The 13,094-nt window shown below is 42.7% G+C and overlaps 1 protein-coding gene across 1 annotated transcript; it reads right to left on the reverse strand.

The window, feature by feature from the left end:
• Positions 1 to 1,711: 1,711 nt before the first annotated feature.
• Positions 1,712 to 12,872, reverse strand: LOC129126629 (C-terminal-binding protein 2-like). Its single transcript, XM_054642714.2, is given in 10 exon segments — positions 1,712 to 5,372; positions 6,420 to 6,540; positions 7,074 to 7,201; positions 7,361 to 7,491; positions 8,289 to 8,503; positions 9,113 to 9,319; positions 11,764 to 11,908; positions 11,999 to 12,153; positions 12,706 to 12,850; positions 12,852 to 12,872. Coding segments are annotated over 10 exon segments (1,440 nt in total). The 3' UTR covers positions 1,712 to 5,200.
• Between the last annotated feature and the right edge of the window lie 222 nt (positions 12,873 to 13,094).

The following is a 13,094-nucleotide window of genomic DNA, read 5'->3' on the forward strand; positions in this document are numbered from 1 at the left end:
AACCTGGAATTATCGCAGAAATGAAGGAGTTTTAACCTAAATTTTGATGTAAACACATAGGAGAACCACTACCCGCGTCTCAGGCAGGATCCCACAGATAGCATGAGGAACTGCTGCCGGCCCCAGAGGACCGGCAGCACCGCACAGAGCGGGGTGCTTCACTTTCCAGCGAGGCAGATTTTGGAAAGCAGGTGCATTTAGGAAGTAATTAAGATACAAAATCAGTAGATGAATGAATTCAGCTGTCATGATTAGCTCATAAATCTGAACAGTTATCATGTAGCACAGCTCAATGTCCTAAACCTGCCCCTTTTCAACATGAACCACAAAATACTTAAGCATCCTATAGTTAGAAAAATGATATGTGGTTTTATATCTGTTTCTGCTTTTGCAGTAAAGGCACAGTAGCAGTGCTAGAAACTGTAATGAGGAGCAGATGCTATACTCCATACCAGCACAAGGATACTCTTGTGAAAGTAGGTTGCTCTTTTGCACGTATTGTTTCTTCACTCTGGCAGAGTCCCATTTGACACTGAATTAGCAACAGCAAAGACAACTTGCTTGCTTTCACTTCCATTTATTCAAATGATTGTGCCCAGTTGTTTTAAGCGGATGACATTTCCTCTTTGTTACTTTCTAGTTAAAGGGATGCAATGTACTGACTGGAACATGGGTAAGGCAATGCCCAATACCAATTGAACAACTACACAAAACTTCAAAGTATCAGTGGCACTAGCACTCTGTGCTCTCCTCCTGTGCTGTACAGCATCTCTCAGTTTTGATTTACTACACACCATTAGATTTACTAACTCCCCTCCCCCGTTTTTAAGTACAGTACTTTCATGAAACATTACTGAATGGTAGCAGAGCCATTATGTCTTACATCTAAGTGAGTGCCATGGTAAATCCAAGATCAGTGCTACATTCTTTAAAGACCAGTCTTTGTCCTCATGTGTTCCTTCAGTTTCTTTACTGAAACAGTAATATTATCAGCTGTTTACCACAAATAGTACCACCATGTGAAAGATTCCAAGTGCTCCTATGCCCCTTCTCATTCCAGCAGTTCAGACTCCCATTGCTGTGATAAAGCAGACCAGCATTTCCCATCTCCCAAGCATGGTGCTGGATATTCCAATGGCATACAGCACCAGGTGGGCCAACAGTGATAAAATTCACCAGTACCAGGGGTTTCCTAAGTGTCATTAATAATTGACCCAGACAGCATAGGTCATAAAACATGAATTAAATTCATTTTTAAAAATACCTAACAACTTTTCTATGCTAATTCTGTTGCACCAACCTCTACTACAAGGTAGAAAAATTAGTTTCATAAGCTGTGTGTTAATTTCCAATACTATTTTACTGTGAAAGGGTAAAGACAGCTACTGCTGCTAAACTACATACTTAAATGGCTGCAAAACAGATATCACAATTTCAGCTTGTGAGAAATCAGGTAAGTAACCAGCACCCTACATCCAAAGGTGTCCCTTAGGCACTGAACATGGCTTCTTCTCCAGACTGCCACCTGCACAGCCTTGAGTGATGGTCAATGCTACAGCATACAAAGAAAGTAACTTTCCAGAGTGGCTGATCCAGGGATCGATTTTGTGGAATTTAAATAATTTGAGATGCGGACACTCACCCGTACAGGTTTTCAACCCTCCTTTTCAATACTGTATCTAAGGCTACCCCTTCCATAGACAAGCAGCCATGTTCTTTGGAGAACTTTATTAAAATATATCCAAGATCAGTAATCAAACATTTTCTAATGAGCCAGGAGAGAACTGAAGTGAGGAAAACATCTGTACAGAGGACAGTGCTGTAAATTTTTGTTTACATGCTTTATTTCAATGTTTCACAGTTTAATCATTGTCTACAAAAATATATTTCTGAAACTCTGAGTCCTCTATAAAAAAAGCTGGTCAGCAGCAGTGACCCTGACAAACAGAATGTACCTTGGGATAGTGTGAGCACCTCCTGTAAGCAGATTAGTGCGGCTAGGGAACGCCTGCCTCACCCTGGGAGACTCCTGTTCTTTGGGATTAAAGCTCTGCACTAGTTCTGAAAGAAGGCATTAAAAAAAAGTCACTCCATTTCTGTATACTGCACTAAGCTTGGAAGGGGGAGCTGCAAGTTCAGTGTATCACAAAACAAAGAGTGCTGACAAAGTACTTGGCACTCGGGGAAAGAAGACCTCAGGATGCTTTAGTACCAGTAAATTTTTCTTTGAGCTGTCCATTCAGAACAGCCTTTGTCTGGTGATAATAGGTTCAGGCTGTCAGCAGAGGTACAAACAGCACACAAGCAGAGTAATCCTATAAATGCAAAGAGAGTCCTTCTTTGAGGACAAGACGAGGGTTCTGTTCATTTTTACCTCAACATTTTCTGCTGTGGCTTTAACCAAGAGGAAAATTACCATCATATCCAATAACAAGTGTACATTGTGTTGGATAGAACAGAGCCACTATCAATGCTGTCAGGTTCAACTCCTTGGTACCCATAACTGGAAATATTTCTTACATCATCAATCATTTAATTCCTATGTTTACTAATCACTAGTGTATCTAGCCACCAAAAACACGAACTGAGAAACTCATGTTTCCCCCAAATGAAATTTTTCTACTCTTTCTCTGCTCAGTTATTTGACTGTCTATAGAGATACTTGCAGTAACAAAGAAAAAAAAAATAAATTGCCTCTTCTAAAAAAATAAATCTATCTTGCATTGTGCTCTAGAAAAGACAAGGTCAATGTACTCTGATCCTCAAAGCTCGTAACTAGAAGCCCCTTACAACAAAATAGTCTCAGTCCTGAACCCCTAAGCAGGGCAGGAATTTTCAGCAGCAAATAAAGAGTAGTTATTGACAGACTGCTTCCCTAATGTGGTAATAGAAGATGAGCTCTCTGAAAACTTTTCCACACATGCCTGTCAGAAGATCTTTCTGAGCCAGCAGCTTGTGAAATCTTCATTTCCTAGAGATTAGAGAATTCAGGAGAGTGCTGAGTATTTTAGGTACACCTGCAATCAATGGGCTTCTGAGCTCCAGGCTTTTGTTCAGAAAAAGTTCTCCTGTAACTCATGCCTACCACCAGTCTCAGTCTGATCTGCTAGACCTGAGCAGCCAAGGAGGTATATGAATTTGAAGTAGAATCAGAATCATCCACAAAAACATAGAAGCCAAGAATCTTCACTGAGACAAATACCTTATCAAAAAAAGACACTCAGCACTAGAAAACTAGCATTATCTCAGTAATACTAAACAGCTCAAGTGTAAAATTTGTAAGAAAACACCTGAAGTTTACTTCTTGACTATTTTCCTTTCTTGAATTTCTGAGAGGAGTGGAGAAGGGGAGGAGAAAGGAATGAATCACTGTATTAGTAGTAAGCCACTATAGAGAAGGCAGTATTGGAAAAAAAAATTAAACCAGAAAAAAAATCTGAGAACTTAGTTATTCTGAAAGCTTTCCTTACCTTCCTAAACTAAACAGCCTAAACAGAAGACTTTGTCCATACTTCAAGTTCTTTTACCAGTCTGTTCTCATCTGTTCAGCTTCCAGTCACAGACACACAACAGAGAGAATAATCAAGGGAGGCAAAGAAACCCACACATAGGGTATGCCTCCCATACAGCACCTACTTTAATATATCCAAACAACATAAACAAATCAATCAGATATTGTTACATCTTGCGCGTGGAAAGACTATAACTGAAGTGTAACAAGATGAAATTAAAGGAAGATGTGAAATTAAAGAAAAATATTCTCCTGTGGAACCTCTTTGCTGAAGACTCCACACCCCTTAAAGAAGCAATTCATATTCAGTCATTTGTGAAATGAAGAAGACTTGCCAGCAACAATCCTGCCTTGGCTTCAGGTGAAAAACTGCAAGTATTAATTCCCCTTTTAGTATCACAAAGCCTATTCATGTAAAACAAACTGCTGTCTTGTGCTGCCCTGCTGCCCTGCCCTGCTATAGAGATGCAGTATATCACAAAATTATAGACTATGCTGAGTTGGAAGGGAGCCATCAGGATCATGGAGTTCATCTCCTGGCCTTGCACAAGACACCCCAAGAATCCCACAATGTACCCACAAGCATTGTCCAAACACTTTTTGAACTCAGATAGGCTTGGTGCTGTGCTAGCCTCCTTGGGGAGTCTATTCCAGTGGTTAGCCACCTTCTGGGTGGTAAACTTTATCCTGACTGTTAAAAGCTGCCTTCTCTACCAGTACAGACAAGTGGGATGTTACTTCTAGCTGATGCAATTATGCAAAAAGAAAAAAAAATCTGTATCTTAAAGCTTAGAATTCTAGTGTGATGGATCCCTTGTGGATAAACACTGCCATAGACTACGAGGTACTTTGTGTGAAGAACCAGCAACTGCAGCTGCACATTATTGCTACTTGCTGTCTCTCAGTGCATGCTTTTCCTATTTCAGCATTTTCTTACCTTCTCCAAGTTATAGACTCCAGGGTGAAAAATTCTGAAGCCTCACAAACATGGTTGCCACCAAAATACATTTTAATCCCTTCCAAACTATTTAAAAGGCTGGCTTTGACAGTGCTACTTTTAACTTCAGGCCTAGAACTGCATAGAGAAAACTGTGTATGGTCAAGAATTAACAGTGCCTGCGCTATGCCTGTTCTCACAGGAAACGTTAATTAAAACAAGCAAAGTAACACAGAGAGCTTAGCCTGGCTGCCTTTTATCAAGGGCATAATAAAGACAATAATCACAACTTCTCCAATTCACTAATATTTTTTTCTAATATTCCCCATGGCTACACTTAAAAGAGGTTCAGCCAAATTAAATTTAAGCTACAAGTCACAACTGAAAAGTGTGCACTTAAGTTTGAACCACCAAGGACCATCCCTGATCAGGTGGCTTCACTTCCATTTTCAAGCACACAAAGACAGTTCCCTGTCACAGACAACTGAAGCAGATACATGGGAGAACTGATTCATTAAGCCAATGGGAGGCAAGGTCACTGCTGCCATGCCCCAGAGAAGGAGAAAGATTCATCAAGAAATTATAACTAAAAGGTTACAAAATAAAGGCAAGAGCTAAAGTCTGTCGGCAAGGAAATGCATTCTCCTGTCCCATGTGAACAGGAAACAGTGTCTGTAGGGTGTTAAAAAGGTCCTAGGAGGAGATGTCCTCCTACTTTTTCTGCTGACAAAGGAGAGGAGAGAAACACGCTGCTATTGGTCAGCAGGAATCTCTCTGTCTGCCTCCAGTTTGCTTGTCTCTCCTGGGGAAGGAGTACGTGGTGCAGAGTGAGAAACAGGAGGGATCCCATGAGCTACAATCCCTTCCACTACTGGTGGTTCTGGTAGCCCAGGGTTGGCTACTCCCACTACTCCTGGAGGAAACCTAAAACCAACAAAAACATAGAAATTACAAGCTTGTCCAACAGAGTTATTCAAAGGAAAAGGAGCCATGCCCTCAGACGTGCTGAAAACAAATCCCTCTTTCTAACAGAAACACTCTGAGATAGAACACAGGAAAAGTCTCCAGAACTGAGGAGTAGCAGTGGTATCCTAATGCCAAATGACACCTGTTTGCAGACAGACCCAGACAGTTTGAGGTCACATACTAAGCATTTGAAAACAGATACAAAATTTATCTCCAGTTGAAAATATTGTGAGGCACTCTATGAAGGCACCTGGAGGCCTAGGAATTCCCTCCCCATCAGCAGGAAGGGTGTAAGCTGCAGTTATCCTTCACTGGGCTCCAAGACAGAAAAATTAAGAGGCTGAACTAATAAAACAGCTAGATGCAAGATGAAAAATTGGAGAGTGACAGTCATGAATTGCTAATTAACTATTCTTCCATCACTTCCATTCTGCTTCCCTATGCCCTCTCCTATACATCTCAACTTCTCTAGATCTCTCATAGAAGGAAGGAAAATATATTTCCTACCTTTGCAGATGGGAGACAAACAGAAGGGAAGCAACCTGTCCACAATCACTTTACAGGTTTGTAACAGATAAACTCAAATGCACTCTGTTTAGACTACTGAACAAATCCACTGGAACAGTGACTCAGTAATAGTCCGTATCTGGGCTACATGTAAGAACTGTGCTTTGTTTTTATACAGGCCTAATGCTATGCACAACTTCTAATGTAGAGCTGCAGACCTTTTTTAGGACATTCAGCAGGCTTTCTTATATTAAGGTATCTCTTGGGCATGTCTTCCAAGGATTTGGAAATACTGACCAATATGCAGCTGGAACTCAATATGACCAAGTACATGTTAAATACTCATACACCTTTAGAAGTGCTACTGTTAAGTTTGGGGAAAGAACTCATATAGAGTGTACAGGAACAGAGACATACCTGTTTGCAGGTACAAGCAGTTCTCAAACGCCCTGGCCTACTTCAGCAGGAAGATATGCTTGGATAACCTATGTATCTCACCTGTAAGCTGCAGCTCCGTTGAGTTCTGGGTGGACAGTTGCAGGATCAATATTGGACCACTGAGCTGCTAACAGCAAGTACTCCTTATTAACACAGTTTCTCAAAGCGTCAGGTATATGACCTGCAAGGGCACCAAGAATGACAAAAAAAACCAGAAAACAGGTAGGAGAGACTTGTTCCCTGCAGCATTTACAAAGGAAAGTAGAAAGGAAAAGCGCAAAATCTTTTCATCCACTTCCACAGGACACACTGGATATGGGAGACTCTCCTCTAATCATCTGGTGTCTGGGGATGGCAAGAAACTGATCTTTTCCTCCCACTTCTGTGATCAGGTAAAAATTATTGCCACAAACTGCAACTGCCAAGTCTCACCTTTTTCAAGAGACAACATGTACTACTCAAGGAAAAAAACATACAGTAAAACTGTCAAAGGAATTATTGCAAAGGATTTGGAAGATGTGGGTAAAAAGGCTTTTCCAGGGAAAGAGCCACTCTGGCACTAGGTACAAGAATTCTCAGAAGCCAAAGATACAATTATCAACTTACACTCCAGTCCCAGACACCACTTAATGAGTCTAAGTTTTCAGAGCAATCAGCATAATCCTTGCAGTGAACTAACAAAATTCAGCAGCAGCTGCAAATCTTCTTCATTACCTGTAATAGCTCTACGGATCTCTTTAGCTGCATCTTCTCTGGATTCAATGGAAGCCTGTTCACTGTACCAAGCAGTGTGAGGGGTGCAGATAACATTGGGTGCATCTTTTAACGGCCCCTGAGCAAAACTGGGGGGAAGAAGAAGGTTTTTGTCCAGAAGTGATAACCCCATCTGTAAGCCAAATAACAACAAAAACCACAAAAAAACCCCAAACCCACCAAACCGCCAAAAGAACCATCCAGTTTAGGTGAACCACCAGACAGCAGCAGGCATGCAGGTACATTACCTGAAAGGCTCAGACTCATGCACATCCAATGCTGTTCCTCTGATTCTCCCCTCTTTCAAGGCTTGTGCTAAGGCTTTCTCATCTACCAGCCCTCCCCGGGCTGTGTTCACTAAGAAGCAGCCCTGACGCATCTGAAAGAAGAAAAATAGTACATGCATTGAGAATGAGACTTTTCATGGAAGCTAAGTGAATCTTGGGAAATCTACTGGAAATGAGCAGGAGTCTGCAGTGACTAGATGAGGTCTGGAGGAACTAGGAGTGCTTTCACTGCAAAGCTTCCACAGGGGAAATGCCTGCAAGCAATGCTTGAGAAATTTGCTCTAAAAATCAACAAACAAAACCATAAGACAACAAGGGCAAAAGTGGAACTCTCAAGTTCTGCACTCCATATTCATCCTACTACATATTAAAAAAAAAAAAAAAAAAAAAAAAAAGAGGACAGGAACCATGACTCAAGTATCCAGCTACACAAAACTGGACTACAACGTCCAAATGTCTCTCATAATAGCACTGGAAAGCATTCATAGACTGCTTAGCCTGAGACTGGCTTTGCAGTGGGCTTGGGCAGAGAGGCTTTGGCAGCACTGTGTAAAACAATGTACACAGTCCCAGCCATGCCACATCTATCTCTAACCAGTGCAGTAAATTATTTTAAAGATAATTTGAAATTATGGAATCACCTAAAATATTCTTTATAAAGGAAACTACTTTGCAAGAAGAGCCAATCCTATTCTTCTCTTAACATAAAATTCTATACAGCACAAAGCACAGGCACCCAGATCCACACGCTCCCAAGCCTCCAAAGGCAGCAGGAGGCACACAACAGAGGCAGCAGGATTCACACGCTCTCAGCCTCTGTGAAAGCAGCAGTTTTGGTTTGCATTCATTTCCACAGTGCTCTGTGGGGGAAATCAAGCTCCTGCTGCACCTGTTTAATAGTGAAGTCATTGATGAGGTGATGGTTATGTTCATTCAGGCTGCAGTGCAATGTGATGCAATCGCTGTGCATTAGTAGATCCTGCAGGGTTCCTACTCGTTGTAAACCCAAGGATCGCTCCACTCCATCCGGCAGATAGGGATCATAGAAAATCACGTTGAAGCCAAAGGACTTGGCTCGCAGAGCCACTGCCTGTCCAACTCGGCCTTCACAAAAGAAAACCCACAATCATCAAGGAAAGGTAAAACAAACTTTAAAGACATGATACTGGGGTAGACTGGGAGCGTACACTGAAGTTTACTACCAGGGCCCAAGGTACTGCAGCCCTGGAAACCCCTAGGATTGCCATAGGGATCCAGAGGAGGCTATTCAGTGCTGCTCCTATGTAGCTAATTCTAGTTCTTCCCCATGCAATAGCCAGAGTGTAGTCAAGAAGCAGTTCTGTTTTCAAACCAAATCTAGACTCTGAGACAGAGATAATAATCTGGCTACAAGAACTTGGAGAAGAATTGGTAGCCACCTTTCAGGCAGTTTTGCTACTGATACAGTACTTAGCACAGAGGGAAACAGTCACTGAGAAGAGCTGTATAAATGTTCCAATTCTTCTAACCATCTGGAATCAAAAAAAGAGTAACCAATCCCTGGACATATACCCAGCTCTTGAAGATATCCAGAATAGGGCACTAGCATTCCTTAGGAGTCAGTGTGTTTCACAAAGAACAATTGTAGAATTATCACTTTTCTCAGTATGTGACTCTTAGCTTCCCAAAAACGTTCACAGTTCTCTTTTCAGTCTAACAATTCCCATCACTTACCAAGTCCAATGATGCCCAAAGTCTCCCCACGGATACGCACAGCACCTCCAGCTACCTCTCGAATCTGTTCTACGCTTGAGGCTCGATTCCCTTCCCGCAGAGCCTGATGTAGCCAAGTAACACGGCGATAGAGGTTCAAGATGTGGCAGAGGGTAGAGTCAGCAGTCTCCTCTACTGAAGAGGAAGGGATGTTGCAAACAGCAATGCCTGCAAAGCCAGAGAGGTCATATAAGATTTTTAGCATCACAGTCCTAAACCAACATAAAGCACTTTAAGCACAAATGCCGAAAGATAAGTGAGTACTCCAGAACTCAAGAAACACAGGATTCATTTCAGAACCTCATTCTACAACAACACAGATGATCAGCCATCTTTTCAGTCCCCCAGGATTTCCCCCAGGAAATACCATTCCTTCCTTATAAATATGTATTTGATTAACACACAGCAGAAAAACAAACAAACTGAAATGAGAAAACTGGGCCATACAAGTGATACAAGCAACTAACTGTTTTAGAAGACCTGCATTCAAAAAGATGCACTCCTTCCACAGATACTCCTGACAAATTAACAGGCATTCTGTAGAAGAATTGAGACAAATGGCTGAGCTCCTCATGCCTCATGGTCCAGATGTTCACTGCAAGCGTCAGCCTCCCCAGGACAAACAATAAGTAACTAACTAATTAAATGAAGACAGAAGTCCCAGGAGCTTCTCTAAATCCACTTGAAGTTAAGCTTAAAAATAACAACACGTAACACTCCCACTCTAGAATAACATACAAACACAAGGACCATAAAACCCATGGCTACAACTATCAAGTAAATTAGTAATGCAAACAGAATTGAAGTCCTAGAAGCATAAATTACTATCAGAAAGGGAAAGATGGAACTCTGTATCAAAATCTGGTTGAAGTTCTGGGCAATCTATGAAAAAAAAATAGGAGGGGGGAGGCTGGAAACATACAATTTCATTACTGCTATCCTTCGTTTGACAAAGCAGCAAAGAAATAAAAATAATTAGATGGAAAAATGGTCTATTCCCAAATATAACCCTAGTCACTTGACAAACCAAGGCAACTCTTCTACCTCAAAAGTCCACCACCTAGCCAAAAACTGGAAACAAAATCTAGGCAATGGTTGAAGGCATCATTGTTTCATAAGCCTAGTCAGAGGGTAAACTCAGACCATGCTTTCCCATGAGAATTAGGAGAGCAATGGCCACAGACAACCCCAGATATCCAACTGTTTTTCTCTATCAAACTATTTCCAATTTTGCCATAATGCCTCACAGACAACTCAGAGGACATGAGTAGGGCTAATAGAAAAAAACAGTTTCTCTTAATCTCACTGGTTGCCATCTCATTCAACTCTAGTCAAGCCCCATGCATTCATCTGTTACACAGTCAGACACAGATTGTTTTAACATACAGTATTATACCTAAATGTAATAAACCACAAACACAGACAACAGCCCTTTGGTCTGAAGATTCAGAACACACAAGGAACAGTATCTTACCTCTGAATGAATAAAAAGGTCAGGCTAAGCATGAAAATAACCATTAATTGCCTATTAAAAAGCAAATCTGGCCACATGTAAGGGTCATCACACTGTCACTCCACAGCAAAAGTGGCAAGCAACGGTCTGATAGTGAAGGAATTTTGACTCATTTCACCTTGGATTAACGAGTGTGCAGTGGAGGAAAAGGGAAATCTTTGAATCTGAATGAATCAAAGACATGGATGGTGACCTTAAGTAGAGAAGCATTAAGACTAGGTTAGGTTCCAAATTCAGCACAAATATGGCTGGATGAAAGCCAAGGACCTTGACAGGAACTCTTGAGACTATTCCTTTGAATCATCCAAATGAAAAGGTTCTTTTGACCTAATTCAAGCACTAGCCCAATACACACTCTTCATTTATTAGAAATTCACCTGTTTTACAGATCTGAAAATTGCAATGCTTGCCTATTTCAATTTTATATACTAATACCTGTATTTGATTTAACCTTAACAAGACCTGCATTAGATTAAGGAAGCTTTAGAATCCCTTACACCTGTAAGACTTAAAAAAGAAGGGGAAGGATACTTGAGTGATACATCTCACCTATGAGACTAAAAGGTCCAGAAGTCTCACTACCATCTGTCTAGTAAATAACATCATCTCGTCACCTTATCCAGACACTTTTCACGTGCCTAGGATTCTAAAGGGATAACTAATAAAGTTTTGTATCAGAACCTATTTGCATATGCAAAATTAAGAAGAAAACTCATGAAGCATTTACAATGAGTTTATCCTGCATCAGCATTTGCAAGCAGCTTTTTTCAGACAACAGTTTGCTCAGGGGTCACAAAAAGACCAAAGTCATCTCACCAAAAGTTAGCTAGACACCATATTCAGATTCCTGAATCCCAGACAACAACAAAGACATCAACATCAATAGCAGAGCAATCTGAAAACTGAGAATTTTTCTTTTAAGCCACCTAGCAGCCCCTCTATTGGTCAGCTTCCTAAAGATACCTGATACTGAGCAGCTCCAAATCTTTGTACATAGAAGTTTTTAAATGCACTCAACTCACAAAGCACAAAAAGATGTGCAGTGTTCAATTTCACATTCAGTTCTGATCACAACAGACACCTAACAGTGTCATCATACCTAATTCTGCAGCGGATTTGATGTCAACATTGTCATAGCCACTGCCAATACGCACAATGACCCTGAGGGCTTTGAATTTCTCCAGATCCTGACGAGAAAGGGTAATGGTGTGATACATCAGAGCTCCTACTGCCTCATTCAGCACCTATAACAAAAACCAGTCCAAATCAATATCTGGTTTGGTTACCTAAGAGGCAAAGTTCTACTTCTGAATCTTGCACATCTTCTTGCCCACCTTTTCATGGATTTCCTGAGTTGACTGAGCATCACAAAATGCCACTGTAGCAACATCCTTCAAGATGGGCATCTCCACAGTGCAATCTCGTCCATCCAGGAGTGCAACCAGTGGCCGTGCTGGCATTGGGCCATTCACAATAGGAGGCCGTATGCCTATTAAGAAAGTCAGCAGGAGTGATTACATAACAGACAAGAATTCTAGAACCCTCATCTGCTAGTCCAACAAGTTGCTAATAGCATTTAGGAACAGATTAGGCAAAGCAAAAGACATGAATACAAAACACAGGGAAAAGACGCTGAGAAAAAAAGCACAACCACCACTTAGATGAAGGAAAATAAAACATGCATTATCAATAATAATATATGAGAGGTGATCTGCTCAGCAGCATGCCGTGTTACTCCTGGCTCCTGAAACAAGTGACAAAGTCGCTTCATACCTCCTCCCCAGTGACCGGCCCTCCCTCCATCCCAGCATGCCCAGATAATATTTCCCCCTTAAGTGAGCAGAACTTGTACGTCCACAGAACCTCCGACAGTCAACAGCATCCGGCCCTTCCCAGAAGGCCGTAGGCAGCGCCTCCGCGTGCGGCGGGGCCCTGCTCGCCGCCGGCCAGGCGGACGCTCAGCCCCACAGGCGCGCAGCGGGTCCCCGGGGGGGCAGGTGCCGCTGCCCGCTGCTGCCGAGAGGCGCCCGCCCCGCCTCACCTTCACAGATCCGGTCCAGACGCTGCCGCTTCACTTTGTGCCGGTCCATGGGCCGGGCGGGGCCGCGCCGCCCTCGGCGCCGCGGAAGGACCCGGGACCCGTCACTCGCCGCCCGCGCCGCTCCGGCGGAACCGGAAAGACGCGGGCTGAGCCCACGCGAGCGGCATCGCCGCCACCGAGGCGCTGCGCGCTTCCGCTTCCGGTCCGCGGACTGTGGGCGTGCGAAGGGAGCGGAGCGGGGCCGGGCCGGGCCGGGCTCGCTCGGTACTCCCGGGTCAGAGCCGGCTTGGGGCCGGCTGGGGCTGCAGGGAGTGGACCAGGAGGGTGCTAACAAAAAGCTGGGAGGTGGATCCTGGGATGTAGCTGCAGGTCTTCCTAGAAAGCTCTCT

This window comes from Agelaius phoeniceus, chromosome 15, assembly GCF_051311805.1.
Source record: "Agelaius phoeniceus isolate bAgePho1 chromosome 15, bAgePho1.hap1, whole genome shotgun sequence".
NCBI lineage: Eukaryota > Metazoa > Chordata > Aves > Passeriformes > Icteridae > Agelaius > Agelaius phoeniceus.